Consider the following 15,075-nt stretch of genomic DNA (forward strand, 5'->3'; position numbering starts at 1 on the left):
ATTCTTCCCCCCTACAAACCATTTTTATAAAGCATAGTCAAGATACTTGAATATAGGTAGTTATGTTCAGAGTTCAGAGAACCTCTCTTTTTTTAAACTGCAGAGTTTAACCAACTGGCCTCTGACCCTTCATATCATCAAGCTTGTCCTGGATCAACTCATTTTCTCTAGCTTTTTAAGCTCTTAACTCAGTCTGCCATTCTCTCACTGGTAACCAAGTCCTTCCTTCCTGTTTCATATCTTCGGTGAAGCCACCAGTCATGAACTCCTCCAATTTTCTGCATTACAACCTTTCTCCTTTCCCTAAACACAATGTAGCTATGTTCTCATCCACGTTTACCTTCTCATCTCAGAAGTATAGCAAATTTCTCCTATTTAAGGAAAATTCCTTTATCTTTTGAAAAAATATGCTTTTATTGATTTTTTTGAGAGAGAGGGCGGGAGAGGGAGAGAAGCATTGATTGGCCCCCTCCTGCATCCCCCCTACCGGGGATCGAGCCTGCAACCCAGGCATGGGAATCAAAACTGGAGTCCTTTTGTTGCACAGGATCACATTCAGCCAACTGAGTCACACCGGCCAGGGCTCCTTTATCTTTGCACCTAGTTTCGTTTCTGTTTCCCTTTTCCTCTGAGATCTTGATCTATAAATTTCATATCATGTCTGGTTTCAGCCCCTCACTTTCTATTATATTTTCTCCTACAGATTGAGCATACATAAGTATTTTTCTTAAACAGAAAAGTCCTTGACCGTGCAACCCATTCTAGTCACTGCCTCTCTGTTCACGGTAAAATTAGACTTCATAAAGAAATTCATAGCTTCCATTGAATCCTCAACCCACATCTGACCCCATATAGCTTCACCACACCACTTTTCACCAGGAACATCAATGACTTCTAGGTGACTCTGGTCAATGCAGACATTCCTCCTTGAATAATGCATGCTGTATTATTGCCATGGGTCTTACTAGAATTCTCGGAACTTTTAGCTCCCTGGCTTCCTTTATGACTCTCCATCAACCTCTCCAGCTTTCCTTTCTGAACTCTTCTTGTCCCTCCCTTAGACTATGACATTCCCAGGATTTTCTCAGCCCGCTCTTGCCTCATACTGCAGGTTCTCATTCTATGATCTCAAGGCTTGGTTAGCATGGAGCTGATGGGCTCCCAAATCTGTGTGTCAGCCTTCAGCTTTCAGACTGGAATATCCAGCAACTGACTTCACGTCTTAGCCACTCATGAAATCATTGATTCATCAATATTCTGATCATCTATCACCAGACTGTATCTTAAAAGACTGAATAATGAAAATACAGGTTCTACTCTGTCAATGGGAAAGAGAGGTGGAAAACCCCAGATAGTAGCAATATAGTGAATTGTACACTCAGAGAAACAAAGTGTGCTATGAGTACAGAGGGATAGGGACAGACACCAGCTCTGAGAGCTTTCAGAGATGTTATCCCTTGGACCTTAATTAAATTAACATGTAGGAAGAGAGACCCTTTTCCTCATTTCTCTTAACATTTCTTCACCCAGTTGTTTATCACCCAAATCAGAAATGCTATAGTTATCCTTGTCATGTTCAATTTTTAGTTGGGCATCAAGTGCTGCCATTTTAGTTCTAAGATAGGCCTCAAGTCCAGCCCCCTTCCCCATCTGTATTGCCTCTGCCCGATTCGAGGCCTTGGTATCTGTCGCCTGCATTATTGAAGTAGATTCACAAGTGGTATCCTGTTTCATGTCCTAACTCCTTTGGATCCACCTTTCTCAAGGCCAGCATGGTCTAGCAAAAATGGTGGTCTCACCTTGTCGCTGCTTGGCTTCAAAGTGTCCCATCACCTACAGCAGAGGTTCTCAAAATTCTGATCAGAATCTGTAGGGTAGGGTACCTCTTAATCTGTCTATATATCAGGTCCCACCCCTGCAGATTCTGATTCTGTAGAACTGCTGGTTGCTGGCCTTTGTTTCTAAGTTCCCAAAGAGATTTTGACACCTGACAAGATTGAGAAACCACCAGCCAAGGATCAAGTCTGATCTTCTCTGCCTGGTTACACAAGACCCTTTGTGACAGGCTTTAGCTTAGCTATTGGCCACATTTCCCATCATGCTCCACATGTCTACTTGTCTAGGTAAAATTGTTCATTTTTATGTGAATAAAGTTAAAGATTTTATTTGTTAAAAAAGACTTTTGAAAATGCTAACATTTAAATACCTACTAATGTTATTTGTAATGTGTTCCCTGCCTTTTTAGTGGATGATGCTGGCAAAATAGAACATGGTGGTTCCTCTGGAATGACAGAGTCGGAAATTGATCCTTGTAAAGTGGATGGTTCTTGCCCTGAAGTCATCAAGGTGTACATTTTTAAAGCTGACCCTGGAGAGGATGACTTAGGTAAGAGGATACCTTCAACATATTACTTATCCTGATCCAAACACTTCAACCTGATTACTTTTGGGTGGATTAGATTGAGAACATTTGAAACCTTTTCTGAAGATAACTTTTAAGCAAGGTTTCCAGCCCGGCCAGCGTGGCTCAGTGGTTGGGCATCCACCTATGAACGAGGAGGTTGGGGTTCAGTGCCCTGGTTGTGGGCTTAATCCCCAGTAGGGGGTGTGCAGGAGGCAGCTGATCAATGATTCTGTCTCATCATTGATGTTTCTATCTTTCTCCCACTCTCTCTTCCTTTCTGAAATAAATAAAATTATATTTAAGCAAGGTTTCCAATGTAGCAGTAGAAAAGTATGTAAAATGTGATACGTGAAGTAGGAGGAAATGAAGTTTTCTCATAAATTCTTGGAGCTGTCATCTTCCCTAATAGGTGGCACTGTAGACATTGTGGAGAGTGAGCCTGAGAATGACCATGGAGTTGAACTACTTGATCAGAATAACAGTATTCGTGTGCCAAGGGAAAAGATGGTTTATATGACTGTCAATGACTCTCAGCAAGAAGATGAAGACTTAAGTAAGTAGGTGGTCTTTGTGGGAGAAAATTTAATGTTCTTGTAGTTCTTTTTTTAAAAAAACTTTAAATATGGCCCTTGCCGGTTTGGCTCAGTGGACAGAGTGTCAGCCTGTGGACTGAAGGGTCCCAGGTTCGATTCCAGTCAAGGGCACATACCTCGGTTGCAGGCTCCATCCCCAGCCCCAGTCGGGGTGCGTGTGGGAGGCAACCAATCTATGTGTCTCTCACATTGATGTTTCTCTCTCTGTCTCTCCCCCTTTCTTCCACTCTCTCCAAAAATCAATGGAAAAAAATAACCTCAGGTGAGGATTAACAAAAAATAAAAAATTTTAAATATGGCCAATATTTAAAGGAAACAAGTAGCATTATTGTAGAGATTGTTATGCTGCCGTATTGAAGGGAAACACCAATAACTCACGTATTCTCAGAACTTTATTTAAAAATGAATAGTGTCAACAATGAAAAAATGAATTATGGTGAAAACCAAGAAATGAATGATTCATTCAAATATTTGAGTGCTTATATGCGAAAACTATGTTCTAGGTATATAACATTTGAACCTTCTTTCTACTTGTCTATTAATTGAATTCAAATGACAGTATCTTTCCTGTAATCTCTGTAAACCTGGTCACAAAAGTTTATATAATTTTCTACTTAGATGTTGCTGAAATTGCTGATGAAGTTTATATGGAAGTGATCGTAGGAGAAGAGGATGCCGCTGCAGCAGCCGCAGCAGCCGCCGCACACGAACAGCAAATCGATGACAATGAAATCAAAACCTTCATGCCAATAGCGTGGGCAGCAGCTTACGGTAAGTTGCAGAGCAGCTCTTCCAATTGAGTTGGTTCTTGAATGTGAATTCATGCTTGAAAGATGGTTTCTGTGGTTTTAGGTTTCAGAAATCTGAAATGCCAGTACCCTATAATGGTTACTTGATTTGAACAGGAGTAGTGGAAGATTATAAAGTCCACTTTTTGTCTTTGTTTTTAACAAGATTTTTCTTCATGTATATAGCATGTAGAAGGAAGTACTACAAGAAGCACACAGGCTTTCAAGCTGAAACTTGCGTCTTGACTATATCTGTCCCATGCCTTTTCAATTTTGGGAGACAAGAGAGTCCATGGGGCAAAATGCTGACATGTGTTTTTTTAGATTTGGAAGCTCGGCCATTTCTTCCGGTCTTGTTGTAATAAATATGGTCATGAAACCCATTATCTAGAATGGGGAATTTCTGTCATTCATGAGTATCATGGCTTACTTTTTGTTGTTGTAGTTAATAAAGAATCCCTAATTCTTTATAATTTATAATACAGTATAATTTTGTTTTTTAATGCGCATCGTTAGGTAATAATTCTGATGGAATTGAAAACCGGAATGGCACTGCAAGTGCCCTCTTGCACATAGATGAGTCTGCTGGGCTCGGCAGACTGGCTAAACAAAAACCAAAGAAAAGGAGAAGACCTGATTCCAGGCAGTACCAAACAGGTGAGGGCACACGAGTTCCACAGCGCAGCGTGCTTTGCGAGCTCTCAGATGAAACTAGTATGTATCCACAGAGGTGTTGTGATGGCAATTTAGCTGCTAGACCACATGTAACTTTTGCGTATCAAAGTTGAAAATATAATTTTAAGAATTCAGTGATATTCATGAATGATTTTCTTGGATAAAAAGAAACGGAATGGATCGAACCTGGACGGAAATAATGAAAAACTCTGATTTTTTTTGTGTGGAAATGAAAAGAAATCCCTCAAATATGTTACAAACATTAACTTTTTTAAAAGTAATATATTTAAAGAATCTGATTATGTCAGCGTAAAGAGGCATACTTTACAGAGCAGCAGAACAGGTACTTAAGGTCATGTGATGTATTCCTGTCTATTCTTGTATGCCCATTTAAGCTTTACTGTAAGTTGACATAAATTATGTTTTTGGAATAACCAAAGAAGAAATTGTGATTACAACACTTTATTTTTATGAATAATTTCCCACTGATTTCTAAATTGATAATAATAGCTTTAATCACTAGTTGATAGAAGTTACATATTTTGTTACATGTATTGTTTTAAACTGGAGGGAGTGAGGTTGGTACAGTCATACCAAATAAAGTTTGCAGACCAGGTTCCTCTTTATGACAAGGTTGATATATCTATGTTGAAAAATGCTAAAAGGAATGTTAAGTAGCCAATAGCATAACTTAAGAGTATTTGCCCAATAATGTCCAGAACACACCCTTTAAATTCTTGATGAAACCAAAATAGAACTTGGTTTGATCTCTCATGTACCTTTCTTTTCCTTTCTTAGCAATAATAATTGGCCCTGATGGACATCCCTTGACTGTCTATCCTTGCATGATTTGTGGGAAAAAGTTTAAGTCCAGAGGTTTTTTGAAAAGGCACATGAAAAACCATCCTGAACACCTTGCCAAGAAGAAGTACCGCTGTACTGACTGTGATTACACTACCAACAAGAAGATAAGTTTACACAACCACCTGGAGAGCCACAAGCTGACCAGCAAGACAGAGAAGGCCATCGAATGCGATGAATGTGGAAAGCATTTCTCTCATGCTGGGGCTTTGTTTACTCACAAAATGGTGCATAAGGAAAAAGGAGCCAACAAAATGTACAAGTGTAAATTTTGTGAATACGAAACAGCTGAACAAGGGTTACTGAACCGCCATCTTTTGGCGGTCCACAGCAAGAACTTTCCTCACATCTGCGTGGAGTGCGGGAAAGGTTTTCGTCACCCCTCAGAGCTCAAAAAGCACATGCGCATCCACACTGGGGAGAAGCCGTACCAATGCCAGTACTGCGAATATAGGTCTGCAGACTCTTCCAACTTGAAAACGCACGTAAAAACTAAGCATAGTAAAGAGATGCCATTCAAGTGTGACATTTGTCTTCTGACTTTCTCAGATACCAAAGAGGTGCAGCAACATGCTCTTATTCACCAAGAAAGCAAAACACACCAGTGTTTGCATTGCGACCACAAGAGTTCAAACTCCAGTGATTTGAAACGACACATAATTTCAGTTCACACGAAAGACTACCCCCATAAGTGTGACATGTGTGATAAAGGCTTCCATAGGCCTTCAGAACTTAAGAAACACGTGGCTGCCCACAAGGGCGAAAAAATGCACCAGTGTAGACATTGTGACTTTAAGATTGCAGATCCATTCGTTCTAAGTCGCCATATTCTCTCGGTTCACACAAAAGATCTCCCGTTTAGGTGCAAGAGATGTAGAAAGGGATTTAGGCAGCAGAATGAGCTTAAAAAGCACATGAAGACACACAGTGGCAGGAAGGTGTATCAGTGTGAGTACTGTGAGTATAGCACTACAGATGCCTCAGGCTTTAAACGGCATGTCATTTCCATTCATACGAAAGACTACCCTCACCGTTGTGAGTACTGCAAGAAAGGGTTCCGGAGACCTTCGGAAAAGAACCAGCACATAATGCGGCATCATAAGGAAGTGGGCCTGCCATAACAATACTTCTACAGACGTTTGTGGAGATGCAGGCCTTGGAGCAGAAAATTCATCTTAAAGCCAATCAGTCTTGTTCACATAGAATACTGTATATTGATTTATTCTGTGTACAAATAGAGTATTGCTTGTAGTTGACTTTTTTTTTTTTTAACATTTTGTTCAGTAGTGTGTTCTGAATTCTATTCAGTTTGTTTAATTAATGGGGAAAAGCAGCAACAAGCAAGTTGCTTTTAATGAAGTAATCCTTCTATACTGAAATTTTCTATTAGTTTTATATTTATTTAAATATTTACCTTGCTTATTATCTTAATGGTACTCTTCTAAGACCATTTAACATAAAGCTAGGGTAACTTTAGATTGAGTCAACATGATTACTTTCAGAGTAACTATTCCCCCCCCCCATAAATTTCTTACAATAAAATTGTCAGAGACATCTAACATAAATGGGAGATTTAACAGTCACATCCAATTAGGCTAACACGAAAGTCATGTACTTGTCTTGCTTAATCTTTTCAGACCACATGACAATGAAAGTTTCCATTTGAGCTTTGCATCCCTGGCATTGCTGAGTAAAGAACAGTGGGTGGGTTTGTGTTTACTTTTCATATTGTTTAGTGGACAAAATATATCTTTGGGGGGCTTTCTTTGGAGTATTTACATCTTCTGTCTGCATAGCAAAGTCTTAGAAAACTTTATTGACAAATTTTGCTTGATCCTGTTGTATTTTGATTATTCTGTCTGTGCTGCTTTGTCTTGGAATGGTTGTGTGCTACAAATGAGACTTACTGAGGACTGCATTTTGGAATCTCCTAGAGGTAATTTGTGGCTCATAGGATCTTTTGCAACTTTATATATGTATATGTACCCTGAACTATGTATATGCACATATATATATAAAACATGTATCTGTGTGTATTGCTTATTTTACATATTTATACACACAACCCCAAGTAGTAGTTGTTTAAAATCTATAATGAAAAGTATTAAATTTACAATAACATGAAAGATGCAGGGATGTATGAGAGCATTTTGTAAAGCATGCTCTTCAGAGAGACTACTCAGGTGAAGAATTAGAAGGAAAATAAGGACACTCGTATTTTTAAAGAGTAAAGGTATTTTCTTTTAAATATCTTTGGTAATTGAAAAATAGAAGTTAAGATGTTTCTAGATAGAATGTTTTCATACACCTTCAGCTCCATGCCTTTATATTTTTCTGAAAAGTTAACGAGTATCCGGACAGACCTTCCTCAGTTCTCTCTGAGAAGCCCCCGAGGGAACTCTGTGTTACCAAGCGAGGGAGACTAAAGAAGCTATGGCTTCGTGTATCAGAGATCGGGTGCTAATTATGATTTATACTTGGCAAGTTCAGCCTACTCTGTTATTTCTTAGTTGTAGTTAGGAAACTTTCAAACACTTAACGCTCAAGTTGGCTTTGATTAGAACATAACATTAAAGGTATGTTTTAAGTGCATGAGGAAAATCTGATGCCTTATTTGGAATATCACCATGTCTTTCACTGTTTTATTTTTCTTTGAGTTGATTTTTTTTAAACAAATAGTTCAGACTCAGATTTATGAATTCATAAAAGCAACGCTAAAGTTAATTAGAATTTGGTTATGTTAGAATAAATTTTAGAGAGCATAAGACAGTTTTGGGGGGGGGGTCCTTAAATTGGCTGTCAGCACATACGAGTACCTGGCACGTCATGGGAGATTTGGACTTTTCTTCCCACTTGATAGCTGCCTTGCCACTTCATTATGGTGCTCCATCCTCTTCGTGCTTTTAGGTTTTTACCTTTCATCTTTCTCTTTGCCGTTGATCTGTATTCAAGAGTTTATAGGATTAGAACTCTAAATATCGTGTGTTTGACAAGCCTCTGAAGTACTGGATTGATTTACTTCAGTTCTAAGTCGAGTACTTTTAAGCTGGTATGAACTCCAACCTGAATGCCAGTTGAAACCAAGGCATGGGCCTGTCCCAGTGGGAGCTCCTGTGCCCTCTTGGCCTCTATAACGTGCTTTTTAAAAAAAAGTAACTTAAAATTGTGTGATTCATTGCCCTGCAGTACTATTCTTGAAAGCTCTGTTTTTTTGAGAACCTTTAAAATTTCCCTAATTTTTAATTTTTCCCAGAGATAATTTAAAACACTTAAATGAAAGTGGAAATTTATTAATTTTAAAACATCCTATAAAATTAATACAGAAAATATAATTGGTCATTATATTTTTTTAAATAAACTGAAAGATAAAGAACACAGCATTTTACACACTTTATATTTCTCTTACATAGTCTGGAATCATACACAGTTCTTTTCTTTTTAAAGCACAATATTGAAACCTTTAAAAGGTATTTAAGGGTTTGGTCAAGTGAAAATGATAAAATGTATTTGTCTGTATAAAGAGAAAATGAAATTGTAGTCACTGTTATGTACTGACATTAGTTACAACCTAGTTTTACTTAAAACAATTTTGATTAGCAAAGCTAAAAAAAAAATGGATGTTTCAGTTAAATGTTTTAAAGAGGTACAGATTTTTACAAGGACATAATATAAGTTATTGTTCTGTAGAAATATCCTATTAAATATTGTATGTCCCTCCCTCTGTACACTTTGTAAAAAAAGTAAAATACATAAAAAGAAAATCATATAGGGATGTGTGACATTATTGTAATTGTGTACTTGAGAATAATGTGCAAAAATAAAAATCAGAATATTTTCCTGTTACTGAATGTTTAGTCTATTTGATACCAGTACTAAGTTAATGCTTTTTCTTAAGAAAAAAAAAATGTACAGTTTTTGTAAACCTAATAAACATCAAAAGCAGTGGTTTATTTTCATTTCCCCATTTCTTAATTCCTTTTATGCAGCAGTGGAATTCAAAATGCTTGATTGCTTTGAATTTTATGACTTGAATGCAAATACTGATAATATTTCAGCCCTGCGGATTTGCAAGTAATTCAGAGGAGTTAAGAGGTGATTGGTGAGTCCTTTGATGAGCATGTCCTTGAAATTTATTTTTTTCTTTTATCTTCATAAAGGATTTGTTTTATTAGCATCTCCAGTTACCCGGAGATAAATTTCCCTTGCATAAAGTGGTTTTTGAGAGCACTTAAGTTCATTTAGTATCAATGCATTGCACATTGGGTCAGTGGGGGTTGTCCCCATCTCCACCACAGAAATCCTGCCCTAGAGTTTCCCCTTTGTGCCCAGTTTGGAGGGTTCTAGACGACACTAAATACTAGAGAATGGTCATTGTCATAATAAGAGAAGTTAGGTAAAAGTTATCAGGACTTAAAAAAGAACAAGATAGATTTCAGTCATTGATTTTTAAAGATGAGATCGTGCTGATCTTCAACTATGTAGGAATAAGTATTTGCCTAATAGTTGAGACAGTAAATAATAAAAACTTGAGGTAAAGGATCAAGAGGACATGGTGAATGTCACTGTCCAGAGCCATAAATTGGACAGAAAATTGTAGCATGCTGAGAAATTTGGTTGTAATAAAATACCTGACAGATAACATCATACCAGTCTGTGATCCCAGGCAGTGTATTACTCTGTTCTCTGGGAATCTTAGTATTGACAATTTCCTTGAGCTCCCACAAATTCTAGAATTCATATAAAGAAAATCATGACCAAACTCTTAAAGGGTTGCTGTTTCAGAGCAATGATTTTCAAGTGCTGCCAAATTCTCAGCCCTACCCAAGACCCACTGAATCAGAAAACTGGGTGTGGGACCCAGTGATCTTGTGTCTTAACATGTCCTCCAAGTAATTCTGCTGCATGCTAAAGTTTGGGAAATGCTGTTATAGAGCACTTGAGAGACTTCAAAGATTAGAAACACACATACACACAAGCCAGAGATAAGCAGTTAAAGGTGACATGGGACTCAATTTATACCTTGGATTTACCCCTTTTAAAGTGTGAGCCTGTTGGTCAGTGAGTAAATCCTTTAGTCCACATGTAAATAGCCTGCACTTAATCTTGTATGGCTTCCCCTAAGTTACACTCCTCAAAGGTGGATAAGAATTCAGAGGAAGAGTCAGCAAGTAAAAGAGAGGGACTGGAAAGTGTGTATGTGTTTAACTAATTGGCCCAATGTTACTTAAGTAATTCATATCTGAAAACCCATATCTGTAGCTGTTTAGGTAAAGTAAAAATTAACTTTGCCCATTTGGGTTTTGTTTTGTCTTTTGTGTATATATTGTTTGCCTTTTTCATAAAATAATTCTTGGATTTGTTATATATTGTTCCTGTTATTTTTGACATCTGCTATTGTTGTAAATAAATTCCTATTTTGTTTTAAGTTACCCTAGTGGAGTGTTGGCTATAGACAGGGTGTGTGTGTGCATGCGCGCGCGCACACACACACACACACACACACACACACACGGAAATGAAGAAACATAAATCACACGGTTAATAAATTCTTGACACAGTATAAGCTGGAAGTGATGTGACCCCTTTAGTAGTTGAGCACTTCTAGCACCAATGAAAGTATCAGTGTTGCATACAGGTATAACACCTGCACCTGCTTGGACTTTATTTTTTTATTAAAAAAATGTTTTTTATTGATTTCAGAGAGCGAGAGAGAGAAACATCAATAATGAGAGAGAATCATTGATCGGCTGCCTCCTGCACGCCTCACACAGGAGATCAAGCCTGCAAACCGGGCATGTGCCCTTGACCAGAATTGAACCTGGGACTCCAGTCCGCAGGCCGATGCTCTATCCACTGAGCCAAACCAGCTAGGGCACCTGCTCAGACTTAAAAATCACTTTTGTGATCTTTGAGATGGCAATTCTTTTAGTCTATTAAGTTTGAGGTAAAACTCAAGAATTTTTTTTTTCTATTCATTTGGTCCCGTTACTTGTATTGTTGGTATCAGTGAACACGAGGGATTTGGCATTGTAGTGACCTGCTGATACTGTAAAGCCATTAGGATACTTTGCTACAGAAAACTTGCTTAAGAATTGTAGATGGCATTTGTTCATGTAAATTACCACAGAAATATCCAATTGTATTGACAAAAATAGAATAGTTCACTAGACCTATATTATTTTGCTTTTATCTAAGCGAGGCCAGTTTCTGCTTCTTCATGCTGTGTTTGGCTTTAAAAGCAGAACCTGTTTCCTTTTGCCTGGGCATTTTTGAAGTAAGGGAAGGGATTGCAAAGCCATCCGTTGGGATTTTGGAGGTTCTAATTATACCCATCCTCTCTGGGTCCTAACCACATTGAAAATAGACTCAAGAAACCACCAGTTGAGTGTGTGACTTCATTTAGTAAAGCTAGGTTGGGAGATCCAGAGGCCAAATCTGTTTCCTCCCAGTGTAGGCCTCGAGTGATGCAGCCAGTTACTCGAAGGTGTGGGGCCCACCCTCCCCTTAGTGAGCTATAGGGAGACTGCTTAGCTTCCCACCAGAGAAATGGAGCATGTGGGTGAGAATGGCTGCAGTATTCTCCCCAGTGCTCCCAGGCCCAGATTCAGGGAAGGCAGAGAAGAGTTCCCTTATGTCATCCTCATCTACATATATAAAAGGCTAATATGCAAAGTGTCCCCTCGGGAGTTCGACCAGGAGACTGGGAGTTCAATCACTCACTATGATGTGCACTGACCACCAGGGGGTGGTGCGGAACATGGCGGGCGACCAGCGGTGGTGGCGGGGTGCTGAGGGAGCGAGGGAAGCAGAAGGCTGGAACCGCTCCGTGGCAGCACAGGTGGCAGGGAAGAAGGAGGCGGGTAGGAGGGGAACCTGATTGTCCCTGATCTCCGGCCAGGCCTAGGGCCCCTACCCATGCACTAATTTCGTGCATTGGGCCTCTAGTGAAATAATAAGGGTTAGTCCAATTCTGTTGGTCCTCTGGCATTAGCCCACTAGCAAAGTATGAAGGTTATTTACCATTAGCAATTCACACTCCCACAGCAATATATGGGAGGGCCCATTCTTCTCAGTCTTACAAACAGTGGGTGTTAGAGTCAATAGCACGGGTTAAGAAAAGCTCGCTCTCCCGTCATTGTTTCAATCTGTTTTGACCTGGCTCTCAGTGGAGTTAAGTAATATAGTACTTTCATATGTCTAATAGCCCTTTGAGTTTTCTCTATCACCTGTTCAAATCCTGTGGTCCATTTTCTCTTTAGAGCCTTTTGTACATTTGGCCTATTAGCTTTCTTTTTTCCCCTTTTGATTGAATTTATTAGGGTGACACTGGTTAACAAAATTATACAGGTTTCAGGTGTACAGTTCTACAACACATCATCTGTATGTACACTGTACTGTGTGTTCACCACCTCAAGTCAAGTCTCCTTCCATCACCACTATTAGCTTTCTAATATGTTTGTTGCGTATTTTTCTAGTCCGTGATTTATCTTGTTATTGTTTATGTTGCCTTTTGATACCCCCAAATCTTTAATATTTGTTTAATCAAATATATGTCTTCCCCCCCTTTATGATTCCTGGGGTTTCTTGTCCTACTTAAAAAGGCCTTCTCTACCCCAAGGCTCTTTATAAATATGTGCCTAGATTTTCTTCTGGTATTTTTATTATTTTAATTTGTTTGGATTTTCATACAATTAAAATTATTTTGATATATGATTGTGTGGTTTTTTTTGAGAGAGAGAGGAAGAAGGAGGGAAGGAGAGAGAAAGGGAGGGAGAGAGAACTTTGATTGGTTGCCTCCCATATGTGCCCCAGTGGGGAATTAAACCCACAACATTTTCGTGTACAGGACAACACTCCAACCAACTGAGGCATCCAGCCAGGGCTGGATTATAGACACAAAGTTTTTTCTTTTTTTCTTTATTTTAATATATCTTTATTGATTTCAGAGGGGAAGGAAGAGGGAGAGAGAAACATAAATGATGAGAGAATCATTGATTGGCTGCCTCCTGCACGCCCCCTACTGGGGATTGAGCCCACAACCGGGCATGTGCCCTTGACCGGAATCGAACCTGGGACCCTTCAGTCTGCAGGCTGATGCTCTATCCACTGAGCCAAACCGGTTAGGGTAGTTTTTCTTTCTTTTTAAAAAAAGTCTTCAGTAGAGGCTCCTATCTGTCACTAAGGTTCTTGGTGTAGGAAATAATGTTGGGACCCTTACATTCCTCACTCATTAGATTTTTACCCTATCGCTGGGGACACTAAGATTCACCAGCCCTGTGACAGGCAATGAACCCCTGGCCCTGTTTAGACTGGGTAATAGCTTCAAGCTCCTGAGAGCTGCAAAAGAGCTGGGCCCAAGACATGAGCACAGTGGTATGCTCTTTCCTTAACATGAACACAGGCCCTCGAGTGGGGGAGGGGTGAAGGAGTAGGAGAAGAGGGAGCCTAATCCCAATGGAAAAATAGGAGGCTGCACACAAACTGTGACTAAGTATTTGTAAGACTACAGCAAGTCCTTGGTTAACATCGTGTTATTGCAACTGGGACAAAATGACATATAATGAAACCAATTTTACCACAGGCTAATTGATATAAACAACAGTTAAGGCCATCTCATCAATGTTTTATAATGAAAGGAGACATTTGTTAAAGAAACATTCACACCTATAAAGAATTTTTGTGATTTTATTTGAGCCAAACTGTCGACAATTAACTGGATGGAGATAATGCTCCAGAGAATGGCAGTTTTTCACCTTGTTTTATCATACATTACAATAAAAAGAGGAGACTTAAATGGGTTACAAGAAATCCATTAATGATATCCAGTGGTAGAAAGCAAAAGCGGGGGAGAAGGGGAATCCCTGGGATTGGGTAAAAAGTAAAATGATAGGCACATACTTCCTTTACACAGGTGGGTACAGGATAGTTAACAGTTAACAATTACCTCAATAACAATAACAATGGGTGTGCCCTGGGGGGTCTGGAAAAGGGGAAGTTACAAATTACCCTGACATTTCACAGGTATGTTATCTTAGATGCAAAAAGTCAATAGGCTCAGTAAAGATCGAAGTTGATCTTTGTCAGGACGATACTGGCCTAGACATGACCACCCACTATAAACTGCTTTTTAATTAAAGGTTTTAATGTCAGACCATCCTTTGTGGTTCAGATCTTTGAGTTTGCAAGGCTCCACACGGGCCTTCGCTGACTTAGCCAGGCTAGCATGCGGCCCCTTTTCGTCCACACATTGAACAAAGCAATGTTATTTGAGGACCTGCTATCTCAAACTTTCACTTCTCCCAGGGGTTCTCTCTGGATAAGAATCCTTCCTTGAAATTATCATCCCCTCAGCAATCTTACATGTTGGTTTCTGTTGACAACATATAAGTCTATACTTTTCAGTTTTTGTAATATTTTTTTTTAAATCCTCACCAGAAGATATTTTTTTCCATTGATTTTTTAAGAGAGAATGGAAGGGAGAGGGAAAGACAGAAAAAGACACCGATGTGAGAGAGACATCGATTGGTTGCCTCTCACATGCCCCCAACCAGGGCCTGGAGTCCTGCAACTGAGGTACGTGCCCTTGACTGGAATCAAACCCAAAACCCTTCAGTCCACAGGTTGACGCTCTAGCCACTGAGCCAAACTGGTTAGGGCTTGAATTCTTTCTTATTCATCTCCTCTATCTATATTGTGTCTACTATAATTCATCAGTGAAGTGCTTACACCAAGCATGTCAAACTCAAAGGCTAAC

The 15,075-nt window shown here is 39.2% G+C and overlaps 1 protein-coding gene across 8 annotated transcripts in view; it reads left to right on the forward strand.

Annotated features, from left to right (window-relative positions):
• Positions 1-10,750, forward strand: part of ZFX (zinc finger protein, X-linked) — a 37,987-nt gene extending 27,237 nt beyond the window's left edge. For 7 of the 8 annotated variants that reach the window (XM_006764146.2, XM_015564226.1, XM_006764144.2 and 4 more), the window contains 5 exons: positions 2,246-2,386; positions 2,814-2,957; positions 3,616-3,768; positions 4,302-4,442; positions 5,259-10,750. In XM_006764146.2, the coding sequence (XP_006764209.1) occupies positions 2,246-2,386; positions 2,814-2,957; positions 3,616-3,768; positions 4,302-4,442; positions 5,259-6,442 (1,763 nt within the window). In that variant the 3' untranslated portion in view covers positions 6,443-10,750. The remainder of the gene's footprint in view (positions 1-2,245; positions 2,387-2,813; positions 2,958-3,615; positions 3,769-4,301; positions 4,443-5,258) is intronic. The other variant, XM_015564229.1, reaches the window with a different exon arrangement.
• Positions 10,751-15,075: the final 4,325 nt, after the last annotated feature.

Source organism: Myotis davidii, unplaced genomic scaffold, assembly GCF_000327345.1.
Source record: "Myotis davidii unplaced genomic scaffold, ASM32734v1 scaffold2301, whole genome shotgun sequence".
NCBI classification, from domain to species: domain Eukaryota; kingdom Metazoa; phylum Chordata; class Mammalia; order Chiroptera; family Vespertilionidae; genus Myotis; species Myotis davidii.